The sequence below is a fragment of the Hipposideros armiger genome, unplaced genomic scaffold (genome assembly GCF_001890085.2).
Source record: "Hipposideros armiger isolate ML-2016 unplaced genomic scaffold, ASM189008v1 scaffold_46, whole genome shotgun sequence".
In the NCBI taxonomy this organism is placed as follows: Eukaryota; Metazoa; Chordata; class Mammalia; order Chiroptera; family Hipposideridae; genus Hipposideros; species Hipposideros armiger.
This window is the reverse complement of record NW_017731396.1, coordinates 3,805,226-3,830,681: the sequence shown is the minus strand read 5'-3', so window position 1 is coordinate 3,830,681 and position 25,456 is coordinate 3,805,226. Positions and strand designations below refer to the sequence as shown.

The window sequence follows — 25,456 nt, the reverse complement described above, 5'->3', positions numbered from 1 at the left end:
TGAGCTCTGAGCAACAGCGGTTCGAGTCCAGCCCGAGCTGAGCAGCCGCTGAGCTGCCAACAGGTAGTAGGATGGCTCAGCTAAAAAAAACAAAACAAAACAAAAACCCCAAAAAAGTTTTAAAAGCAGAATACTTACATGGCTCACAATTTAAAAAGGTACAAAAAGGTATATGATGAAAGAAACTTGGTACGTAGACTGTTTAAAGTTTTCCCTCTGGAATATAGTAGCTATTCTAGAGATAAACTCATTTTAAAGGAAGTTCCTTGGTGATAATGATTCACAGTGATCGCAGGAATTAAGTTTTGGATTAAGTCAGAATGAGGCCTTCTAAATATTAAAGCTGTTTGCATTAGTTTGTTTCATTCTAGTAAAAAAACCCTACATTTTTATTTACGGTCTAGCATACAGTTTTTGCTTAACAAAATGTGGACTAAGCCAAATTCGATGATTTTGATTAAGTAGAAAAGTTCAGGTCTATTTAGTACCAGTTACTGCTAGCTGAGTCATCATGGGTGTGTTATTTAACGTCCCTTGCCTCAGTTTCCTCATCAGCAATAATTTCATAAATTTATTGTAAGAATCAAATGACGGAAGAGCTCAACAAATGTTAGCACTTAGCATTTACCAAGGAGAGTGAAGGAAGCCCTCTGGAAGATAATGAACTTTAACATATAGCCCATTCATTAGCATCTTTGTTCTCTTCTTTGTTGCCCATTCATTCATTCATTCATTCATTCATTCAGCAAACATCTGTGGAAGGCCTGATCTGTGCCTGATGCTGTCCTAGGCCCTGGGGATATAGTGAAAAGCAAACACAGTTTCTGCCCACGAGTTTATAATCTGGTGAGGGACATGGATCTCAATCTGACAGTCACACATGTAAAATCGCAGTTCTGCTCAGCCCTTGAAGGACAGGTATAGTCTGTTAGTGTATGACAGGAAGAGTTGACCTCCTCTCTGTGGGTCAGATGATTGCTTCCCCGAGGAAGTGACTGAGTTGAGAGCTGAAGGACAAGTTAAACTGTCCGAGGGAAGGGCGGGAATAGCGCGTGCAAAGGCCCAAGGGAGCAGAGGCCAGTGTGTCTGTTGTGGGTGGAGCCGGGACTGTGGAGCCTCACAGGTCTGAGATGTAGTCTGAGGAGATGCAAGGCCTTGCGGGCCGTGCTGAGAAGGTTGTCCTGTGTTCGAGTTTCCCGGGGCGGGAGGGTGGATGGGAGCTGCGATGATCAGATCATCATTTTGAAATGATAGTCTCTTGGCAGTGTGGAAACGAACTGGAAGAGACCCAGCGTGGCTGTGGGTGAGCTGCTTAGGCTGTGGCAGTGGTCCTGGCAGGAGATGTTGGAAGCTTGGCCCATGGTAATGGCAGTGGATGTGGAGAGAAGTGGATGGACTGATTCCATGGATATTTAGGAATGAATGTTGGCAGGACTTGATGTGCTAGCTCTGGCAAGTGAGGGAGAAGGAACTGCAAGGGTGGCCTCTTGGATTCTGGTTGCATGTTTTGGTGGAAGCTTGTCCCATTCACTCCGGGAACACTGGAAGAGGCTCTGTGTGGCAGAGGAAGGGGATTACGAATCTACGAAGGATTTGTTAAATCCAGGAGGAGGCAGGAAGGCAATTGGATGTGGACCTCCGAGGGGTCTGGGCTAGAGATCTAAACGCACGAGCGTCTTGATGCCTGGAGCAGAGGGAGGGAAAGCAGGCCCAGATCTCCCGAGACTTTCTAGTCAGCTTCCACCTGGCTAGCTAGTTTCGTGCCGGCTGGCCTTCGTATCCTGGGGCAAGAAGGAGCTCTTGAGATAGGACTTTGGATGAGGACGTAGTCCTGCTCCCAGCAGAGTCCTCGCTGTGTGCCGGCTGTGTGGTAGGTAGCACCTGGGCAAGAGAAAATCTTTGGGGACCTTCTGTGGAGTGGATTCTCTCCTTTCCTGCCTTCTATCCTTCTTCCTTAGGAGACCTGGCACTTGCCAGCTGAACTAGCTGGAAGGAGTATGGAGGCTGGTCCTGAGACCCACATATTAACTGCACTTGTCTGGATAGTATCTGTAGATAATTGGAAATTGGCTTGAACATCAGTAACAGTAAACTAATCATACCTCTCTCAAACTGCTTGCTTTATTCTTTTGGAGATTTGTACATTTCCTCTGCGTCCGTCTGTCTCTGTCTCTGCCTCTCCCTTTCTCTAAATTTTGGTTATATCAGCCAGGGTTGAAGGCAGATGTGAGGGTGAGGGAGAAATCCAGAGAAGAAAACAGACCAGAGCTAGGCGAGCGGGCCACAATGCTGTCTGCTGCCGGTTGGTCTGTGTATCTGTCAGCCTGTCACTGGCGTATTTAAAAAAAAGGTGTAAGCCTGGCTTGCTTTTGTACTGTGAATTGGTATCCTTAGTAACTGGTGTAGTTAGTTCTCATTTCCTGGCTCCAAATAGATGTCCAGAGAAAATCCTGAATGTGGGCAGCTGGGGCCCCCTGGTGGCCAGATCTGGTTCTCCACTTCTGCTCCGCTTTTCCTGGTCACCATGCTGGGGAGGTGGCAAGAAGGAAGTTTTGCTCTCACTGAAAGCCTTCTCTCTGGACTTCGCTATTTCCGTGGATTTTGTGATGGCCTCAGCCCCTGCTGCTCAGCCGCTGGTCTTGGGCCTGTCTCAGTCAAACCCAGCCTTCCCGAGGCGCTGTGCCAGTGAGGTGCTGTGACAGTGAACCCAGACTTTGGTTCACTGCCAACTTCGGACCCTTCGGGCTACTCCTCACAGGTACCCACCTGGCACACTCGGTAGTATGAAAAAGCAGCGAGACGTCTGAGACAGTGGAACATCTGCTTGAGTGGAACATCTTTGGCTTTTGGACGTCCATTGGGTGGCACTGTGATCTTATTTTTGTTTCTGTTTTTCTTCGCAGCCAAACTCTACTCCAGGAAGTGAAAATGTGGTACCTCGAGAGGCACTGGTAAGAACTCAAGTTGTATATGTATCATTTTATAATAATCAAAATGAAAGAAACCATATGATCTTGTAGTTTGACATCAGTAGTGTTCCCTTAAAAGTAGGGGTTGTGTGGAGACCAACCCCGTCAGTGACCTCTGACCTTCTGGCATCAGGGAGTAGTGAGACCTCCTTAGTAAAGTCTGGTCTTTTCTGGAACCAAAAGCTTCCGTCCTGGTTGGTGATGTACCATTTGGTTTCCTGCTGATCAGTAGTAATTAGTGGGGTGCCTGAAAGCTTTGGGGGCCGAGTTGGAGTGAGTTTGCTGGGCCTACCCAAGTTGTGCCTTGATTGTCTGGAATGGCCGTTCTCTGCTCCGCAGGGGAGAGCACCACGGGGGCCTTTGACAAGCAGATAAAGGAGGAAGCTCCGTTTTTGCCTGGTCAGTAAGTTAGGGCTGTGATATTCACTACCAACATTATCCGCTTCTACTGTCGGACAGGGAAGAGGCCTACTAAGTACTGGAGGTCATGTTTTTTACAGCGTCCTTTTGCTCTGGTCTGAACCAGAGTACCTGTCCGCCTGCCCCATTCTCACCCCATTTTGCATTTCAGGGCCCGCTGTCAGTCCTGTCGGGCGGGTAGTGAGACCTGCTCTGTACAAACCACATGAGTTTTATGGACGGGCCAGCTTCAGGTCGAACTTTTCAGAGCTTTTTCTTTCTTTGAATAGTGACAGCAAGCTTAGGGATGTACCGCCCAGCTTTTGTTTCTGCGGGGTCTGTCGTTTCGCCTGTTTTTCTTCCCTCTCCTTCTGGCAGTGGCAGGAGGAGGTGACGTGAGGGTCTCAGCTGGGATGAACGAGCCTGAATGGTAGCCTGTACTAAGGCTTTCCAAGGCGGATGGTGAGCTGTAGAGGGACCAGGGCGACACAGGCCCCACCAGGGCTGTGTCAGGGGAGTATGCTGTTATCGTGTAACACCCCACAGTGGCTTCATTTCCCTCTTGGTAGTGCCTGGGTTCTTCCTTGAAGTCACAGTGGTGTGAAAGCGGTGTGAAGCCATTCGCTTAGCTGGGGAGTTCCAGCATTTCCCTCGGGGCCTGCGCAGTGCCCCTCGGGCTACCATTGTGGCTGGTTTTGGACTAAAGTCCCAGTTGAACACAGTAGTCCTTCAACCCTTTACTTCCTCAGCCTCTTTTTAAATTTCAATCTGCTGATTTAATTACTGATCACCGGAAGAGTGGCCGGTCCATGTTGGGGGGGCATGATGGGCCAGACTCTTGGAGGTCCTTCCTAGCGGCGAGCCCTACGCCCTGGCAGCCTCGCTGATTCCTGGGTATGCGGAACCCTGCGGCTCCTCTGCTCCGCTCTGCTTCTGTGCACTGCTTGCTTCCTGCTGTACTGTGCATCTGCATTGCATGTTGGCCGTGTTTTTATTTCTTTCTTTTCTGGGAGGCCCCGAGCAGTCTTCAAACCCTAGTAGCCTGCGATTGTCCAGAGTTCAGACTCATTCTCTCCAGGCCAACTCTACAATTACCTTATATTTAATTAATATTTTTTCCCCTCTTTACGTACTTGCTGCATAATTGCTCAGAGGAAAGAAAACACATAGCAGCAATTTATATATATATAAAAAAAACAATAATTAAAAAAAAAACCCGAAATAAACTCCCATCTCATTTGGGCTGATCCTGTGAGTTGGGTAATTAGGGCCCTATTAAAAGGTAGACCCCTCTTTTTTTATTAATTTTTTTATATTAAACTCCCACAGTCTCTCAGTCATGCCCTTATTGCTTTTGGCCAACCATTTGCAGCAGCCTGATTAAATGAGGGCACCAGCCGAGTCGTATGGTCTTGTGTGAGCCATTTCTGCCTCTTGGGAGTGGCAGTGGGAGGGTGCCAGGCAGGGGAGCCCGCCAAGGGGCTAGCGAGGACTCGTGTGGCCGGTTGTGGGTGCATGACAAGCTGCTATGACCTGGCAGCAGGATGGACATGGACGAAAGTCACAGGGTGTTAGAGAAGTGATGGGAAGGCACCCACAGCACAGAAAGCCTCAGCACAGGGGGAGGGTTCTCAGGCCGTGTGTGTGTGTGTGTGTGTGTGTGTGTGTGTGTGTGTGTGTGTGTGGTCTCCTGGATGCTCGGGACGAGCAGACAATTGAAGAATAAAACTAAGCATTTGTCTCAAGTAATTTATATATTTTATTTGGGGGAGAAAAGGCAATTGTGTACATGAAGCAATTAGCAAACGGTACAAGACTGTGTATAATTTTAGCAAAGAGTCCAAAATCGTATATAATTTGGTGCAGAATTGCCCGGTTTGGAGTATAAGAGAGTCCTCATTATTCCGAGCAGGAGTAGTTCTGCAGAGGAAGTGGGGGGCTTGGGAGGGAGGGTACTTAGGGGTGGTTTTTGTGGCGCTTGAAGCCAAGTCTTGAGGAATAGGATATTTCAGCGTTGAGGGAAAACCCCGCTGTGCTATTTTTGTTTTTGTTTTTAGCTGAGTGCAAAGTTCCTTAATGGAAGCGGCCTGTGCTCTGCACTGAGGGCCAAGCATGGGATGCTGAAGGCAAATACTCTGATTCTTTGTCTGCAGCACTAGATGATGACTTTGGAATAATTTCCGCCTTATTAGAAACGTGAGTTATGGCAAAGGAGCCTCTCTTGAGTAGTCAGTACGGTGCCGATGACATGGACAGGTGGATGTATTGGGGTGTCTGTGTGGCATAACTCAGCCCTGTCTTGCCTGGATACAGAAACGGGGGTCAAGTAACCTTCTGGGAGTCCTTTTAGTCATAGGATTTTAGGTTGTTTGAAGTAAGCAATAAATCAGTTTCATTTACGTGTCTGCTTACTTGTTTCAACGCAACAAGTTCCTCAATATTCAGCCCCACTGTTGCTCACGTACTTTATACAGCGCTTTCGGGTTTGGGCTAAACGAGAATTTCAGCTTTTTGCGTCGACACCATGTTCTTTCTAATAGATGAGTCTCTTGCCTTCCTCACTTTCTCTAGCTTGAAGTTGTAGGGTTTGTTTGTCTGTTTGTTTTTTGTTTCTGTCCTTTCCCTGCATCCATTCACCAAAAGAATGCCAGACCACACAGAATGTATTTTTCTAAATGACAACGGTAGTTTCTACTTTACCACCTTCCCTAGGATTCAGCAGTATGCTGGGTTGTTAAAAATAAAGATGTTCTACACTGGCAGAGCCGGATGCATCTCAGGAGTTTCGTCCTCTTCATAAGGAAGTGGCCTGTACCCTCAGGTTTCTCTGCGAGGCTAAGACGGAGCCCTGTCGGGGGAGCGGGGGGGTGGGGGTGGTACATCATGTATTTGACCTCAGTCCTCCCAACATAGCTCATCCACCTTACACTGGGCACCTACAGATTTTCTCTTTGGTTTTTGAGTCAGTTAGCCAGAGGCTGGTAATCAAAAGGCTGGTGTCCTGATGAATTCGGGGAGCTCGTCTGTGAGCCTCGCCTTAAGAATCGCTGTGGCCGGTTGCTGGTCGTCTAAAGACCCCTCACACGTCTTCCTGGCACAGTCTCCCCTGTGTTCCAGGGGACTTTGGCGTCCTTGCTGGTGGGCTCACGGCAGACAGGTGGTTCTCATGTGTTGTCCCCACCAAGACATTTCTGAAGGATGACATTCACATGCCCAGCGCATTTCTGTGTGCAGTCATCACATATGGGTGTGCGTATGTATGCATGTGTAGAACACACACACACACACACACACACACACATTTGTTTTATAAAATTCAAAGCACTTGGTCGGGAAATAAAGTTCATCTTAATACTGTGATTTCATGAAAAGTGTTTTATAAGCATAGGGGCAATGAAACTAGCCATTTAGGGTTTTCAGGAAACTTATTTTTTTCCAGGAAAAATAGATAAATATGGCAAACCTAAAGTCTGAAGCATTATTATTTTTTAAAAACTTGGGATGGTTGGTTTCTGGGCTCTAGCGAGTTGGGTTTGCTGACTGACCTGGGCTGTAATTTCCACCTGTTTCCTATTCAGGGACATTTGTCTGGATGTAGGTGACTGGGGAGGACATTATAGGGATAATCCTAAATCTGCTCTATTTATTTATTTTTAAAAAGTGAATCAGCTTCAGGTTTTGGTACATGAACTGTTACTAGCACCCCATGACAGGGGTCACCCTCGGAACTGCTGCTGAGAAACGGGGGACTGAAATCAAGTGTGAACAGCTGGAGGGCCGGCTCCTGGTGTGACCCTGGTGGTGGCATGTCACGTGCCCACACCCTGGATACTGGGCCTGCGGCCTAGGCACCAGTCCGATGGGAAAACGTGTTGGTTTTCCTTGTTCTCCACTCCCCTCTCATCAACAGTGGAAACCTTTAGTGAAGCGAACGGTGCTCTTTTAACGAAACACCGTCACCCCTTGTTGGGAGGGTGCCTGAGTTTCCCGCCTGCCTGCCCTGCAGGCTGGGGGAGGAAAGCTGCTTAGAAGTAAATGCTGAAAAGCATGAACTTGAGAAAAGCCTTATTCCGTCTCTGGGTGGCTTCTCTGTAATCTCTAGGCCACTTACTGATTTTGAAATTACTGCCTCTTCCTGCCCCTTCCTATTATGGACTGAGAGGGTTTATTGAATAGACTAGGCGGTGCCCTTCAGATACTTTCCTCTTTCAGGTAAATGAAGAGGTTGTTTTTTTTTCACTTTTAAGGTATCCTTTTACAAATAATTATTAGATGAATCGAAACTCTGAGGAGTAATAATTAGAGAAATGGAATTTGAAATAGTTATTCAGCTTTGTTTATACTTCAGGCTCCTGCTTTCCTGGTAACACTTTATATTTGTTCGAGTTCCTGTAATCAGAGGCCCTGACTGTTGGATAACCAAACAGTGTCTTCGTTTTGGAGATGTGGGCGCGCAGGGACTGAGCACTTGAGTGCCTTTTTTCAGAGCCACATAGTGACTGGGGGGATGCAGCCTTCCATCTTGTCAGCAGCAGCGTCCTTTCAGAAGTGCGTCTGTTTCCTTCCTATTCTCCTGGAGATACAGTGTTAGAATTCCTTTAGGTCCTGCCTAGCCATTGCTGAAGATGGGATATGCAAAGCTCTTACTTGGGCAGAGGGACGGCCTTCTGTTTAAAGTCAAGTAAGACCTCATTTGAAAGAATTGTCACTTAAAAGCGTCCTTTTTAACGGTGACCTAACAGATGGGAATTCCATGTGGCAAACTCGGTAGATCCCCTGCGAGCCCCCAGTTTGAGAACCACTGAATGTCTTGTACTGTGGACATCCGTGTGCCCTGCCTTTGCCAGTATGATTTCAACTTAAACTACTTCCATCCACCGTCAAATCATGCAGACCAATTTGGGGTTGAAAATACGGTCTTGTAGTTCATCCCACTTCTGCGCTGGGAGAAGCCGCAGGAAGATAAAGTGGTGCTTCGGAGAAGGACGCCTTTGCCGCGCTCCCTGCTTCCCTCCCAGCTCTCCTTTCCTTTATGGTTTGTAGTTATAACCAAGATTTATGCTTGTCGCTCCACAAATCTTCTCTCTGCCATTCTGAGTTTGTCTGAACAAGCCTAGAGATGGGGCCGACACTGGTGATTCTTGAGGTAAATCTCGCCGGGGACACTCCCTGACGCTGAGTCTGAGAGGAGCTAACTCATGGCCCCCAGTGGACTGGGAGTCCCGATGAACCGCCCTTGTCGAGAAGAAGACATGCCGTCACCTTTGTGACCTCTTCCTGCCTTAGGAGTGACCGGTGGCGCAGCTCTCCTGGTTGTGCTTGCTGAGCCTGTGAGGTGGCTCTCTGAGTCAGCGATCTCTCCCTTCACCCAGCGGTGTCAGCCAAGAAGCCCCCTCACCGTCCCCCACCATGTCCCCTGTGGCCTTACTGGGCGAGAGGGTCTTTAGGGGCAGTGCCACTCTTTCCAGCCTGGTGGGGAGGAGCTGCTAACAGAATCAGACACACAGCTTAATTTTTTGTTGAAATGCTTTAGTTTTTCCACAGTTCAGCGAAAATGAATTTTGATGGAGAAAGGGAAAAGTAAACATTTGTTAAATGTCTCGTCCCCACCTTATACTTGCCTTTCGCTGTGTCCTTTTGTCTCGTGTGTACTTTTGAGAGTCAGTCCACATCTCTTATGAAATGAAGTGGCGGCATCAATAAATACATATTTTTAACAAAAGTGTTAAGAGCTTGCATAAGACACATTCCTCGAAGCATCCAGCTAGCTGTTGGCGCCGTGGAACCTATTTGTCCAGGCCCGGGGTGCCCTGAACGGGACAGCCCCCTGGCCAGCCTCGCCCACACCTGGTCTGCAGACCGGGAGGCTGCCACCTCAGCCTGAACCCGTGTGTGCCAACTGTTAACGAATTAGGCAATTTCACTAAAGATGCTGTGCATAGGTGAAATATAAATAAATGTGAACAGAGGGATCTACAAATATATTGTGTTCTATACACATAAATGTGAAAAGAGAGTTCTATGAGAGCTAAGCTGAGGGCTCTGTTAAAGGTGAACTGCTAAGAAGAGTGCTGTCTTTTTAAGTGTGAGCAAGACGACAGTTAAGCTAGGGGAAGATCATAAAACTCTAGGAGTATTTGGTCCTTTGATTTGCTTTACTGATTTCTTTCATTTCTCGCTTTGCTCTAGAAATTGTGAAGGGTGTGTTCGGGGTGGGGTTTAGGCAAGAAAGGCGTCTGGGAACTTCAGTCCGTGGGCCCACACTCAAAGAAAAGGCCTTGGCTCCACATCAAAAGATTAGCAAGTGACTGTACGGTTTATAGGTTTTAAGTCAATGTAAAGTGTTTAAGGTATGCAAAGTAGGCTCCATTTTTAATGATTCCCTGCTCTAACTGATTTTTCCATTAACTGACCAGTTATGAGCTCTGATTGCCCAGGCCAGGAGGGCTTGTGCTGTATGATACGCTGGCCTCAGTGCTGGTTTATTTGTGCTCTCGTTTCATCCCAACAAACTGGTGAGAAATGACTCTTTCCCTCAGTTTACAGTGAGGAAATGAACTCAGGGCAATCGGGCTCCTACTGCTAGTAAGTGGCAGGACGAGGCTTTAAACCCCAGAGTCTGTCTCGCTGAGCTCTTCTCCCTGTCAGGCTTGAGCAGAGGGGGGAAAGCAGGCCTGGCAGTGTCCCAGTGTGCGGGAGAGGGGCTTCGGCTTAGGTTCCAGCGCTGTCTGGGGATCTGTGTTTCCTCTGAAGCTGCTGCCTGCGCTCTCCCTGGTTGGAGTCTTTTGTATGCATCTTAGCTGTTGAAAGGGCACCTATTAATTTATCACAGGTGATGTGGGCCTCCTCGTTGCTGGAGGAGGCTTCTGCACCCATGTACCTCACTAATGACAGGTTACAGGATGGAGGCGAGATAATAGGATCTTTTCATCTTCTGTCTGTAGAGCGAGGGGCTGTGTCCCTGGCAGCCTCTAGGGGGCAGCAGCTGCTTGCTGTTCCATCCCCTGCTGGCAGAGGGAAGGTTCCACAATTGAGCAATTTGCTTTTGACTCCAACTCTTAGAGTGGTGCCGAGCAGGTCTTCAGGGAGTCACCTGAATCCACATAAGTAAAGAAACTACAGTATCCAGCATCTTCCATCTCCTCGTTCTCTGCCCCCTCAGGTAGGTAGAGCCTTTATCTGCATCCACACCCACAAACCCCTCACTGTCGCAGTTAAGGCAGCAGAGTTCACTTGCTTTGAAATTAAGAGCATAGAGATGTCTTTAAGAGAGTCAAATCGTTCTGTCAGATCTTGCCGCCATTGATAACCCGCTCTAATAATGTTTCGATGTTTTGAAACTTTCCCCTGTGGGTATGCGTCTTTATTCTGTTGGAACACCAGTCATGTGGTTGATTACCTGTTTTTCCTGCTGGCACGTCCCTCAACTCACTCCTCCTCCCCCGCCCCCCCAACCCCCCCAGGCCTACAGGGTTTTCTCTTCAATTCTCAGTGACTCATTTCATTAGCACACTGAGGAGGAAACTTTGGATTTGCCTTTTTTTTTTTTTCAGACTGTGGGGCCCAAGACTGACATGTGGCCAGTTGATGCCTTGTGGAAGTAACCAGCTAGCTCTCTGTCCTCCCAGGAGCACACATTGCACCATGGCCCTGCCTCTCAGGTCTTCTTCCAGCTGTGTGGCGTGTGGCCTGAGCAAGTGATGAAAAGAAGGGCTGGTTGCAGGCAGAACTGGATGGTTGCAGTACACACCCAGCGGCCCATTGGTGGCCTCATTTCAGCCCTGTGAGGTGTATTTAGGATTAGCTGAGAAGTCTCAGTCCTGACTCCACTGTGGGAGGAGCTGCTGACCGATAACCCTCTCGGGCTTTGCATTCTTGCGAGCTTTCCGCTGGGGATCCCCGAGCCAGTGCTGGGGAAGGGCAGGCGGTTCCATTGCAGCTCCGAGTGGCTTTCCTCAAAGACAAAGGCATGCGTGCCTCTTAGCCTCACCTCTCCAGCTCGCTCTCTGTTGTCGCTCTGAAAAATGGCAGTTAATAGATCTGCTAATGAACAGAAGAAATAACTAGAAATAGTGGGCACATCGTTTGACGGGGAAGTGGTTTATAACTTCTGTTTATCAAATAATTATCATCATTTTTATTTCTGTTGGATTTTGGAAGAATTCAGCCTGGTCTCCAGAGCCCCATTTATAAGACGTTTTATTTCTTCGTTTGTCAGGGCTAGAAATAACTTTATTTCAGAGAAACCCAGAGCTGTACTCCTGCCCACGCCCCCCCCCCAGCTCCATTTCCCCCTTCCTCTCTGCTTCTCTTCCCTTACTCCGCAGGCTCCATCAGGTGGGGGTATCCCCTGCTGACCAGACTAGCCCGCGCTAATACTGGAGGAATGCGCTGCGGTGCTTGTTTTTGCAGTTCCTGGATTTGGTTTAATGTACAATTGATTTTTTTAAATGTATTTAATCATTTTTTTCTTACCTCATAAGGATTAACCTGCACAAACCTCATTTTATCCTAAGTGTGGCTTTGGGAGGAAGGGAGGAGAAAATTGAGTTTCTCTAGCTTATTTTCTTCTTTCACTTTTTATTTTCCAAATGGCTTTCCCTGCCGAAGCAGCTCTGTAAAATGCAGTGTATTTTAGTGGCCATTACTTACTCATTACTAACTGGTCTCTCCTGCTTCCCTTTGTCTATAAGCTAAATACAGGGGGCCTGAGGATAATTGGTAGCTCTGTCACAGACTGGCCAATTACAGATCAACAGAGAAGGCAGCCCAGTGACGGCTGGTGGTTGGTCCTGGCTGCCCACCTAGCAAGTGCAAGTTATTCCGTGTCCGTCGCCGAGTTGGGCTTGAGTGTTTGGGTCCCTTACTCATTTTGTACCTTGGCTTTCCTAATTGTATCACACAGTTGCCCCGATTTACAGATTTTAACCTCATTTTATCCCTAGCATGGTTCTCACCCACATACACATTGTCCTGTCTTAGTTCCTGCCTCTTTGTCACGTCTCAGGTATTAAAGCGGAGAGGTTTTGTTTTTGTTTTTCTTTGTGGTTCCCTGGTGTCTAGAATGTTAGGTGGCAGGTTACAGATAAAAAATTCTCTTGACATCAGTGGTTTTCTGTAGTTTGTCTGCTGAGTCCAAGTAAAGGCAAGTCTTTGTGGGTACCAATTTCGCCCCCATTCTGAGCGTTTATCTGATTTGTATTCCAGCTTATGCACTTTGGTCTGGCTTAGGAAGGAGAAAGTTGCATTTCACCCTTGGGCTGCCAAGCTCTTGTATATAAGGCTGTTGGGTGCTGAAGTAGCAAAGGAGTCCTGTGTTTTGTGGCCATATTTCCAAGTAGCATACACTTTTTGCTTGTTTGTTTCCTAGGCATTTGGCACCTGGGCACCTTGTTAAACCCTCTGTGGGATGGGCATCTATCCCTATTGCTCAGCTCCTGGCAGGAAGTAGGCACTCAGTACATATTGGTGCACTGTGTGTGTGTGTGTGTGTGTGTGTGTGCTTGCGTGCTTGCATGCATGTCCTCACTTATGTAGGTGGCGATGAGCCACCAGGCTGCAGTGCACACAGTTCATTGCTGCCTGGCTGCCCGCTGGGAACATAGGGCCCAACGTTCCTGCTGGCGTGCACACGTACGTGGATGTGCGGTGTGGCATTGCCACGTAGGCAACTTAAAGCAGGCATTTTATGAAAGGCACCATCAGAGGAAACGTTACAGCTGAGACCTTTATAGCCTTTCCATTATTATGGTTTAAATCTTGACAGTCTTTATTCACAGTGACACTGGGACCCGCAAAGACAGTGCTCACTCCCACCTCCCCGGGCTCTCCACATCCTGTTCTGTCGCTGTGATAGGCATCGCTAAGTGTGCAGGCAGCCAGCCGAGCTGCTTTGCACTTTGTCTAGAAACAGCCCCTTTTGACTCAGAAGTTGGAAACTAGATGACTCACCATTCTATTTGTTTTATTGCAACTGTCATTTCATAAAATGCCCTGAAAGCTTTAAACTGTAAATGCCAAAGTGAGGTTTTCGTCTCTTTTTTATTTTACCTCTCCTGTTATCTCTAATCTTTTCTTTCATGTCTCTGCTTTCTCCTTCCCTTTTGTAATTATTTTCTCTTTCGTTACTCTCTCTTTCTCTTTGCCTTCCTGCCTGCCCCCACCCCCACGTTTGATGACTGTCATGGCTTCTTTGTTGAAGCCGTTTGTGCTAACAGCATGGTGTGTTCTCTCCTGTTTTACCGCTGTCCGATCGAGAGTGTACACCTTCCACTGTGTGTGTGTGTGGGGGGGGCGGGGGGTGGTGGTGGTGGAAGTGGAAACGTCCACGCGCGTCACAGTTTATAAAGTGCCCATTGGCTTAAGATCTCGAAGCACTGTGCCATGTCAGGCATAACAGTATCTCAGTTTCTGTGCTCCTGCATTTTGTAATGTCCGGGGTGCATCCCAGCTCTCCGCCACATCCATTTCCTCTCTTGCGTGGCTGCCCCAATGACGGTGGGACTGAGAGCACACTAGGATTTCCGAGGATGGACTGTGAATGCCGGGTCCCACATCAGAACGTTGATTGCCGGGAGAGAGGGCCTGATCATGTTAACTGTTTCTCTTCTAAGATGTTATTTAACTGGAATCCCTGAAATAAAGAGCGTCTGCTCAGTCTTCCGGCTTTGGTAGGCTTCTGCGGTCTCAGTTTTGTAGGGCTTGAGCTCTCAGACCAGGACTTGCAGGATCTTTTTTTTCCTGCAGTCTGTGACACCGTGGGACTTGACTGAGTCACCTGATTGATGACATGCGCATCACTGGGTGTTAAACACCTGGCCAGGGAAGCAGGGACCCTGTTTGGATTCACCCAAAGGAGGGCAGACAGATTGCGGAATTGTGATGGGGGGTGGGGGGGCTTTCCTGATGCACATCCGCTCTGGAGTGTGACAGTCCCAGGAACGCTGGTTGGAAATCTGCACTGGGGTCGGTGGTCATATTCCACATTTGTCAAGTTCATAATCCAGCTGAACTAATTTTAGAAGTAGTTAGTTATTACAAAAAAGAACAGTAACTTTAAATGCATAGGAACTTCTCATAATGCTCCTCGTTGTTTTCTTTTTCTTCTTTTTTAAGGGTCTTAGTTTAATTTGGCCCTCAGAGTGAGACATCTTCCGAACTCTGTGATAATAAAACTTCTTTCCTATATGTCTCCAAGGAAGGAGAGATTTCCGTGTTGTGAGTAGGGGGAAATACGGTATGGTTACAACCTTTAATAGATTTGCAGCTGTGAATTTTAAAAATGAGTTCTCGATATCTGCTGGGCGGCATGCAACATAGAATGCCATGTTTTCACCCACTTGGCTGGATGTCTGATTCTGACACAGCCACTGTCCCCGCTGCTGGAAAACAGAAAACCACAGACTGTTAACTTAATACTCTTCCCTTCTGGGGCTAGGGCGGGGCAAGGGGGTTCAGCTCAAGATACTTTCACTCCCCACTGGAGACAGACGTTCCCTTATTTCAGCTGACAGTGTGAACAAGGATTCTAGAGTCTCTGGCCCCTGTAATTCAGCCTCAGTGAGGGGTGCCCCCTGGGCTGCTTCGGACCTACCTGGGCATTTACTCCGTGGACTTGGGAGCAGCCTGCCAAGTGTCCCCTGCAGGCTCCCTCTGGATTCCCTGCCTAGGATGCCTTCCCCCTCCATGGGCAGGGCCCGTTGGAGGAGCAGGATCAGTTAGTGCTCGTGGCCTGTGCATTCCTTGGCTTGTCTGCCGAGCTCTCCAGCAGGGGTGCCAATTCTTCCATTTAGCTGACTATTATATAGCCCTTAAAAGGGAAGGGTTTATTTTAGCTGGCTGCTATATTGATTGCTATAGGGACGTTGCTATTTTCACTGGCTGCTATATTGACTGGGAAAGGGAAAGGGGCCGTATTGCCGGGAGCTGTCATATTGACTGTTACAGAAAAGATCTGTATTTAAGCAGTACCAGTGCACTGGGATCTCCCAGGCAGGATATTAATGCTAATTCATCCGCTCACCCCCTGCTGTGAGTGTTATTTGTTTAAATCCGTAGATTCCCACAGCGCGTTTATATCCTCACTAGAGTGAGCTCCGCTCCCTGTAATTATTTAACATTATATGCTGATATAAATTGTAACAGTTAAAGAATGGTAATGAGTAGCCAGAAAAGAGAAGAAAACAGAAAAGAAGGAAACAGGAGAAAAATAAAGATAAGAAAGGGAGAAAATATATTAAAAACACATATAACATACGTATTATATTCGTAAATGTGTGTGCATGGCATCAGAAATGGCAGAGTCAGATTCTAAAACAGCAGTAAACAACTTCCGGCATCCTTTCTCCTACTCCAAGTTGATTTGTACAGTGTTGCCCAGTCCACGTATTGTGCGTCTGTGTGCGTGTGTGCGCATGTGCACACGTGCTCACGTCACCCGCCAGAGACTACTGATGTGTGTGCTCCTGTGCTGTTTGTACACACACGTGCGTAGGTACATCCAGTGTGTGTGTGTGTGTGTGTGTGTGTGTGTGTGTGTGTGTGTGTTCTGTGTAGCAGCAGGAAATTTGTCCATTAGCAACTCAGCTTCTTGATGAGTAGCTGATACCTGATTTTGCTTTGAGCTTTCGCGTTCACACAGAAACTCTGGGCCTGAGACCCACCTCTGGGGAAAGCCACAGGGAATGCTCAATCGGGATTGAACTAATAGACCATTGGGTGTCACTGTGGCTCTATTGGCTGTAGTTGAAAGGGCTTTTCTGCTGGGGAAACTGGATTTCAACAGAAAGAAGTTTTTCTGCTCAAGTTCAAGGCGTTGTCTGAGATGTTGGTCTGCGTGCCGAGATCCCCCTTTTTGCTTGTTTTGTTGTGTGTTTCCTTGCTTTTGCTCTGCCAAGCTCTGGCACTGTGACTGTTCTTGAAAGTCATGCACAGACTGGGTGAGCTCTATTTAGGTCTGTGTTTGGGAGCATGTCAGATGAGGAGAAAAGTTCCACCTCACAGAAAGGAAGCTCATGGCATTCCGCAACCCCATTTAACGGGGATCGAGGATTTGGGCGAGAACCTTAAAAAGGGGGATGAGAAGTGTCCTCGCACAGCCGAAACTCTGGGAGCGCCTGCCTGCAGCTCCCCTGCCGCCTGCCCATCCAGCCTTGCAGAGGTGGGCTGAGCGCTGAGCCAGCGGCCGCGGGTCGCAGAGGAGCGGGTGTGCTCCTCCAGCTGGCGGCCTCGGCAGCGGCAGCGTGGAGCTGTGCCAGGCTTCACCACAATTCATACTGTGTCAGTTTAATAAATGCACTACTTAAATTATGAAATTACAAAAGAAAAAAGAGAATGCACTTATTCAGACTCTTAATACATTAAAAATAAGGCATTAAAACTCTGACTTTTTTTTTCTTCTTCCAGAATCAATAATGAACAGGAAGGGTTGTAGACATTAACAGTCATGGACATTCAAACTCTTATACATAAATTATCTTAGAAAAATGCACATAAGACTTGAATAATGTAAATACATTAATGCATTTAATAATTTAAACATTAAAGCGCAAGCAGGAATTCGAGGCAGAGGCTGTTCTGAGGTAAGGGATTGGTCCTAGAACGCGTGTGCCCTAGGATCGATGGGTGATTTCCCCTTGAGGCACCCTGGAAAGAGAGTGCCGGGCCCGCTGGTGTGAGCTCCGTGCCAAGAACCCCTGGACATTCCTGATCTCAGCTACCTCCCAGCCCCTTATTTTCATGTATACTGACCTTTGTCCTCAATTCCGTGTTCTCTAGTCCTGTGCTTCTAATTGTTTGTTTGTTAGAGAATCAAATGCTTCCACATCAAAGAACAATGAACTTTGAGAATGTCTTGGTTGGAAAACCAAACCAAATTAAAAAATCCTTCACCCAGCTCTGGCTGCTTGAGATTTGGGAATGCGGCAGCGGCTGCTCCTTGTCATCAGCCGGCCTCTCAGCCCGGAGCTCCACTGCAGCACCGTGGTCAGGGCATCCAGGCTGCAGGACGCCGATGGGCTTGGAGGTGGTCTCATGGGAGAGCACAGAGGATGTGCTGGGGGAGCCTCTGGCTGTTGGGTATAAAGATGGCAGGTCGCCATGCCAGGAAACAAGACTTGGAGTTAGACTCGGGCCAGTGGTCAGGCTCGCTTTGATGGGACGGTTAGCCATTGGGAGAGGCTGATGTTACTGTTTTCCTCTTTTCTTTCGAAATTGTATGCGCAGCAGCAGGAGCTCGCTGGAATGTGAAAGCCCCCCTTTCTGGCAGAATAGGAATGACTGACTTCAGTTTTGTCATCTGCCCTGGAAAGTGCCCTGGGTAGAACCAAGAAGCTAGGGTGGTGTGCCCCAAGTTTTCATTTACTAACCCCCGTGCCGTTCTCTGCTGTTATAGCCCAAATCACAGATGAGAAACTGGGAAAATGTGTTACTGGGTACATAGGCTGAGAACTTTTTCTCTACTCATAGAAGAGCTGTGTTTATTTGGTCAGTAATGCAAACTGTCCCACTGGGTGTGCTGTGGGCCCGAGGGGCCCCTGAGAAAGGGTTATCAGGTGGCAGTGACTGAACAAAATCTGTTGGCATTATTGCCAGATCCCTTGAAGTCTTTCACTGAATCTCAAGTCTCCTACCTGAAACTTGACCTGGGGTCGTTTTGATTTGACCCAGGCCTTGTCTGTTCTGGCATTGACGGCTTTGTTTGCAACCATTTCCAGTCTTTGTTGCAGCCAAAGGCAGCCTGCTTTCCAGCGACTGTGGGTATGAGCCAGCTGAGAACCACTTGTAGGAGAGCGGCTGTGGGCTGTCCTGGCATGTGCGGCAGAAGCCAGCTGTGCTGCCCGGAGGAGCCTGAAGGAAAACCAGCTCTTTAAAAACTGGCAATTGGGTATTGCTTTAGCTAGGAGGAGTATCACGAATGGGCCAGGACCACCTGGGGACAGACCCTAAGGTTAGTTTATTGTCCTGGAGATATGCTCAAGTTCTCCAGACCTTGTGAACAGTATCTTCATGTCATGACCCCCTTTCCACCTGTTTTGCTTGAAAGAGGCACACCCTTTCTTGCCAGTTTTATTTCAGCTTTGGGGTGCATGTAAGTTCCAGGTCTGCTGTGTGCATTTCTATTCCAGAGTTCTCAGAGCCCAGGCCGGCTCCCTCTGTTGCTTGTCCAGCCTTAAACAGCATCTGCGTCTGCTGCCTGCCCTCACTCCCTGCCTCATCCGGGCAGAGGGAAGAAAGCGAAATCAGGGGAGCACTCAGAGCAGGGAGAAGAATCTAATTCTCTTTGGATTTTGCTGGTCACACCCAGGAGAGCTTTCCTCTTTTCCCTTAAGTTCCAAGAAACGTTTTATGGCCTTAACTGCATAATAGGCTTGTTCCGGATTGGGATGTATAGTGAAGGTGGGGACCGGGGGTTTAGGGGTGGGGCCACCTTCCCTCTCCTGTCCGAGGTGCAGGGTGCTGGTCACCATCAGGCAGTGAGCAGTTAGCACTGATCAGAGGTCACTTCCCCCTGTGACATATCCCTTATGCAGATTTCCTTTGAAGAGACAGGAGTCAGGTTCATTAATTAAAGGAGCCTGGCTCCAGCGCCCTGTAATTATAGGTGCTAGAAATCTGAATTTTAAGAGGTCTGTGCAGCTGCATTTTAAAGAATGTAGGGAGGGAGGCACTGAGAAGCACAGGCTGTGGGCAAGAATGTGGCCGAACCAGATTTGGGAGCTTTAGGTTTTGGCAGAATTCCCCTTCAAATTCATATTTATTCTTTCTATTTTTCTTCTCTTTTTTTTTTATGGGGAAGCTGAAGCTTTGAATTAATTTTTTTTTTCCTTTGGCTTCAAGGTTACACCCGTGACAGAGGCTGGTGTTGTCAGAGTGTGGAGGGCAGAGAAGGAGTGGCTGTCAAGTGGATGATGCTTAGCTTTTAAGGAAGCTAGGGATATCTTTGGGCCCTACGGATGCAGTTTGGAAAAAACTGAAATAATTTCTTTCTTGAAATGAATGGAAGGAACAGGAAGCAGAAAGTAAATTTGAATGCAATCTAGGGAGATAAGTCCCCGGCCTGTGTGGGACTCGAGGATCTTGGTCCCTGCTTCTCGTCCCCAGAGCAATGTTTCTGCCTCTGTCATAAATCACTTTTCGATGTAAACCCAGAGGGACAAACAGAAAATTTCAGCCCTTTATGGGAAGTCCTGACCTGGCCCTTTTCCTTCTCATTTCCTCAATTATTTGTAAGTTGACCTTTTGCCTTTGGGTACTTTCTCTTCCTCTTCTTTTTTAAATTTTCTACTTGTTTGTAAGATTTCTTTTTAATTCTTGTCAAAAACCTTTATTTCGGCCTGTGACTTTTTGTGTCTCTGTTAATTAACCATGGCTAATTTGGGATGTGGATAGGCGTGGGGAGAGCTAAGCTAAGTCGGCGAGGGGTCCCCTCCTCGCCTTTCCCAAGAAGGAAAGGAGAGACTAGTGGTGAGTTGGGGCTCAAAAGGCCAGCGCGACTGAACACACACACACACACACACACACACACACACACACACACACACACGGCTGAACACAGCTGGACGCAAACCTGATGCCACCACGAGCCTCCTTTCTCCTTGGCTTTGTCTCCATGTCCTTGGGGTGTCACAAGCATTGTCCCATTTCGCAGCCTGGACCCTCTGCCCGTCCTTTGGGGATTGCAAGGGGCTGAAAAAAAAAGGACATATAAATACGATTTTTAGGATAGTTTTCTGTGCTCTTTCCTTGCGTTCTTATATGTGTATATATTGGGAAATGTAGTGAGCCCATAAACTGGAGTAGCACCCTCCAAGACTGTCATCGGGTCATTTACAATATGCAGATTGCATTTCCTGTTAGATTGAAACCTCTATTTAGCAGAGTGGTTTTGTGAAATAAATAACTGGAGAAGAAGGCCTCCTATATATAATAAATACATATTTTCTCTTTGGCTGCCGGCGTGGAGCTTCCTGCCGTGCAGACATTTGCCCTGAAATGCTGATTCTGGGCTCCTTACAGAAGAAACGCCTCTCCTTTGCTCCCTGGGCACAGGATTTCATCCTTGATTTAGTGCTCAGCTTGTTAGCGCCAGTGTGAAAGGTCATGGTGACCGTTTTGTCCTCTCAGAGAGAGTGGGGGCTGGGGGAGGCTGTCTTTCCCTGTGTGCTTGTGGTGGTCGTAGTGGGGTTCAAGTGCCCCCCCTTTGGTTCAAACGAGTTGGTCAAAACTTTTGCATCTGTCTTTTCCACCCTCCATACTACCTGTCCTCCAGCGGGGTGAACGGTTTCGGAAGCCTAACTCAGAATTTCAGGACGAGCACACACCACCTAGCAGAGCTCCCTCCCAACACCCCCCTCTTCATAATCCTCCCCCTCAGCCCAGCCTTGACAAAGTGACAGGTAATTAACAGATCGGGTCCTCCTATTAGGCGGGTCCTCCTATTAGGCAAGTCCCGGTGCTGGAAGCTGCTCTTGCTTTATACGGGTCCTTGAGCGGCTCTGTGCATGTGGGTGGTGGTGCTCTAAGTGGTCCTAGCAGAGGGCAGTGAGTGCTTTGGGAAAAGCAAACAGAATGCTCTTTGGAGGAGAGAGTGCTTAAAAGGGAGCCAGGGGGCAGGAAGGTGCCCAGCTTGAAAGCACCTGGTGCAAATACTTGGGCTTGCAGGACTGCGGTCCCGAGCACCACCGCCTGTCTCAGGGAACCATGGTCTGAGTTCTAATAGGATGCCTGAGTACAGAGAACATCCTGAAGGCCACTTAGTCCCAGGCCGGGCTGTGCATTAGGTGTGCTCATCCTTGGCTGTAACGCTGGACTGGAATGGCAGCATCGGAAGTGCGCAGTCGGCTTGGGCATTGAGTATTTCTATACAGATTCCGCCCAGTATGGCTTTTTCAGAAAGACCCAACTTTTCTTTCCCCAGTGCAGAGAAAAATTCATTGTGAGAGCATTCTCTTCTACTGACCAGTGAGTTTTAAAAACTACTTTTGTACTTACCTGATGTGGTCACTTTTCTCATCTTCGTGCTTTGAAATATTAACGTGTAGATAAATATAGCAACGTGTAGGGGCTCCACATAGGCTCAGGTCCTTGGGCCAGGCATGTTGGAGCAGAAAGAAACACCTAATTGCATCAAAACCACTCTAAGTTCATGTATGTGGAGCCCATCAAGCTGAAAGCATCCAGACAGCATCTGCTGTTATCAAATCACTCGTGAATCCAGCTAATTAAAATAGAGCTTCATTTTTCTGAACCATTGTTTGGCAGGAATTCGAAACGGGCCTAACCCAATTTCTGCGTGTTTATGAGCCTTTATTATATCAGAGGTACTTTTCTGTAAATGTACAGGGCAACGTTAAATGAATTGATCCACGCAGTATCACTGTAGACGCACTGTGGAGTTGCTAATGATTTCTCCTCCAGCTTTCTTGAAAGCTTCATGTTTTCTTTCTCCATCCTCCGCTCTTTGTCCTCCTCTTTTTGATTTTGAATTTTTCGCTTCTACTTTTAGCCTTTTTTTACTTTGAAAACAGGACACACTTTTTATTTGTTCCTGTAATGAAGTTTTCTGTTCCATTTCTCTTTGTTTTTCTTTTCTTCCTCTCTTCCTGTTTTGGCTCTTCTAAGGGGGTAGGATTTGCCTTTTCTTCCTTTATCTCTGGCTGTTTCCTATTTCCTTCTGTCCCCTTATTTTTCTCTTCTTATCTCTCCTCCCTTTTACATTTTCTTTAATGCCTTCCTTTTAACTACCTCTTTCTCCTCTCTCTCTTCTTTCCGTCTCCTCCCATTTTTCCTAATAAAACATTCTTATACCTGTGTCTCCACATGCAAGTACAGATCAGGGCAGAAAGTGGGTGCCCACGGAGGTGGAGGGACCTGACTCTTGGGAGATGATGTCATCCTGTTTTGCTCCTCTGAATTTGCTTATATGCTTTATTTTAGATTTTTAAAAGATTTCTTCAAACCACATCTACTCTACTTTATAGTTTAATAATCCGACTTTGAAGATCAAAAGTAGTATATAAATGCGACCTAATTACTCCTTGCAGCATTTCGGTGAGTCTGTCAGCAGTAGTAGTTCCATTTCACAGATGAGGAAGCAGAAACAGGAAAGGTAAGTAACTGGAAGTCCCAGAAGAAGTCAGTGACTGAGTTAGAATTAAGACCAGGTCGTCTTTGGCTTTGATTCTTCATCACCACCTTCTGGGAGTTGACTTTTCTTCCCACTAAGAATCGTGCATCTTTAAGATGAGGGTGAGAAAATACTATCCCTTTTCCCCCCTTCACTTCATGTACTTTGAGCCTTCTGAAGTTTCATCTGTAGTCTTCAGATGTTAAATGAATTTCTAGGTAATTCCTGGGAAAGAAGGATGCCAAACCACTTATGGGCTAGTAAAAACTCCGTCCATTACAGTCTCAAAGCAGAGCGCTCACTTTCTGTTTCCAGCAGCTTCCAGTAAGTGGGCCCACGTCACATGCGCTGGCCCCAGTGATCACAGCGCTGTAGGAAACGCTGCCATATTTGATTGAATTTAGCCATTCTGGAATGACGTGTGTATGAAGTCGTCTCTTGCATTACTGCGGCCTTTATTATTGCTAATGCATTCTGACATTACAGGTGTAGCCTTGATTCTCCCAGAAAGGGCAAGGCTGCTCTTACCAAGCTTACGAGCAGGATTCATGAAACCGTTAGACAGTGGAACTGGTGTTCACATTTAGTTAATAAGCAGAGTAAGGGAAATGCTTTTATAGAAAAGATAGCCAAGTGACAGAGGCCTATTGTAATTCCTCACCCAGCATTTCTTTGAAAAGGGGATCAGCTAGTATTGTTTGCCTACAGAGAACTAGGGCCAGTGGCTGGAAGCTTCAGGAAAGTAGATTTCAGCTCAGTTTAAAGGACTCCTGAAAATGAATTGACAGCCTCTTAAGAGAGTGAGTTCCCTGTTCATTATAAACCTTTCTGTGGAGGCTCGGTGGTCATTGTCAAGGCTGTTGGACTGGGGAGTCCTGGAGCATGCGTGGGACCGGAGGCCCTAAGGTCTCTTTGGGTTTCTTTCCTCAGCCTAGATTGTAACAGCAAAAGCAGCATCTTTGCTTGTTCTGCTTGGTTTTATAAGGGCCAGGTGTCCTGTTCAGTCCTTAATCTCTGGCTTCCTGGTTCTTCATCAAACTTGAATAAAAACCGTTCTTGTTCAGTTTAGGAAAACCACCCTCTCTGGTACCCTCCTTGCACGAGTCATTCTGGGTTTCCTAGATGGCCACCGAGATCCAATCCATATGAAAAGAAAACAAAACCCTTTAAAACCGTTGGCTGGGAATTACATAAAATGGGTTATAGACTTTCTCGCTTTATTAGGCAGAGTAGCTGGGATGTAGTTTAATCCTGATGACTCAGTATCGTCATTTTAGACGTAAATGTTTATATTGTGTCGTAAGAGTAGCTCTAGTTTTCAAAACCTGTTGAAGTACAGATATGTTGTGTGTTTGCCCCACTCTAAATGACTCTGCCTAGGCTAAGTGACCCCAAACTAATCAACTTTTTGAAGTTTTTGTTTGCTTTTCCTAGATGTTTCTCTCTTAACATTTGTTGGTTGGCTTTTTTCACTCTGTGGTCTTTGTTCTGTAAGTATCTCTTTAGGAGCTGGCGTGTTTTGCCTTTCTCATTCCCAGTTTTTAATCTTCTGTGATTTGGACACCAGATAACTCAGCTTGTATATAAAACAAATAGTAAGTAGTGTGAGTAAAGCTTTGCTCTGTGTATAATATATGGAATTTGTAATTTCTTTTTTGGCAGCAGTGATTTTTTCCCCCCCTCCCTTCCTTTCTCCTTTCTCCTCTGTTGGTTTTCTCCTTTTTTTTTTTTTGCATTGGATGAGATTGGGGAGCTGAGCTCCAGAACAGCTGGGTCTCGTCCTTGACCCGTCCTTGACCCCGGCCCATATCCCTGGCCTAAGTATCACAGGCTGCCTCATGGAGTGAACTTAGAAATTACGAACAGCACGGCTGGAGGGTCCAGGAGGTCATCTGTTTAAGCTCTTATTTACAGAAATGACGGAACCTGAGGCACAGCAGGGACGTGAGAGGCTGGGTGTCAGGACACATTAGTGTCAGGTTGAGCTCGTGTTCAGGTCTCTTGAGACCCAGCCCACTGTCTGCCCTGTCACTCTGCCAGGTTCCGTTCCCTAGCAACTTTGAGAAACGTGTGTGAATGAGGAAATACAGGGTTCGTGGAAGGTAAAATCACGGAGAAAAATTCTCTGCTGGCTACAGGCAGGTTAAGAATTAAAGTACATAAACCAAAAAAGGCTTGTTTGTTGCGGTTTTGGGTTTTGTTTGCACTCAAGGCTGATGTCGATATTGCAGGAGAAGCTTTAATCCTTTCATTCAAATTTACAAGAAATGCTGTTTCCTTTTAGTTAAAAAAAAAAAAAGTCCAAGAGAGCATTTGATTTGAGGAACCAAAAGTCTAGAAAATGTATCCGGGAGTCCTCGTCAATTTGGGGCATAATGAAATATAAAAAATACTCAATAAAAGCTCCTTTATTACTTTAACTGTTTAAATGTGGAGTTTTTAGCCATCAGGTTAATGTTTTGGTATCATTTTTTTATTTGATTGTGAGCACTTTTCCAGGTAGCTCTGCCACTCGAGCGCTAATCAGATTCCCACAGACGAATGGTGCTAGCTGCAGCCTGACATCACCGCATTTTTGCTTCGACATTATTTTATTTGGTTTTCCTGTAAAAGTTAATAACTCTGTGCCCATGTGTTTAAACAGGCAAGGAGGCAGAGAGAAAGGACAATGAGCAGAAAATGATGAGCGATGTCTCAGGAAGCTTTTGCCAAATTGAGGAAACGTAGGGATTTTTGTAATTTCCAAGTCTCTCGGCCTGGGTGTGGAGAATCAGGAAGGTTGCAAAGTGAGATGGTGATTCAGAATCCTTCGGATAACAAAAAGTGAACTTCTCTCTGTTTCCCAGACAGAGCTGGAAGGAATTAGAAATGAGTTACCATTGATTTAGAGGCAGGTGCTCAATAGAACTGATTGGCTTAATGGTGAGAATTGTTTAAATTTTGCACTAATTTAAGTAAATTC

The 25,456-nt window shown here is 46.9% G+C and overlaps 1 protein-coding gene across 1 annotated transcript in view; it reads left to right on the top strand.

Annotated features, from left to right (window-relative positions):
• The window catches only part of PEX14 (peroxisomal biogenesis factor 14), a 130,752-nt gene that overhangs the window by 20,675 nt on the left and 84,621 nt on the right, over positions 1–25,456 (top strand). The window contains exon 2 of the mRNA XM_019639838.1: positions 2,904–2,951. Coding sequence (XP_019495383.1) covers positions 2,904–2,951 — 48 coding nt within the window. The remainder of the gene's footprint in view (positions 1–2,903; positions 2,952–25,456) is intronic.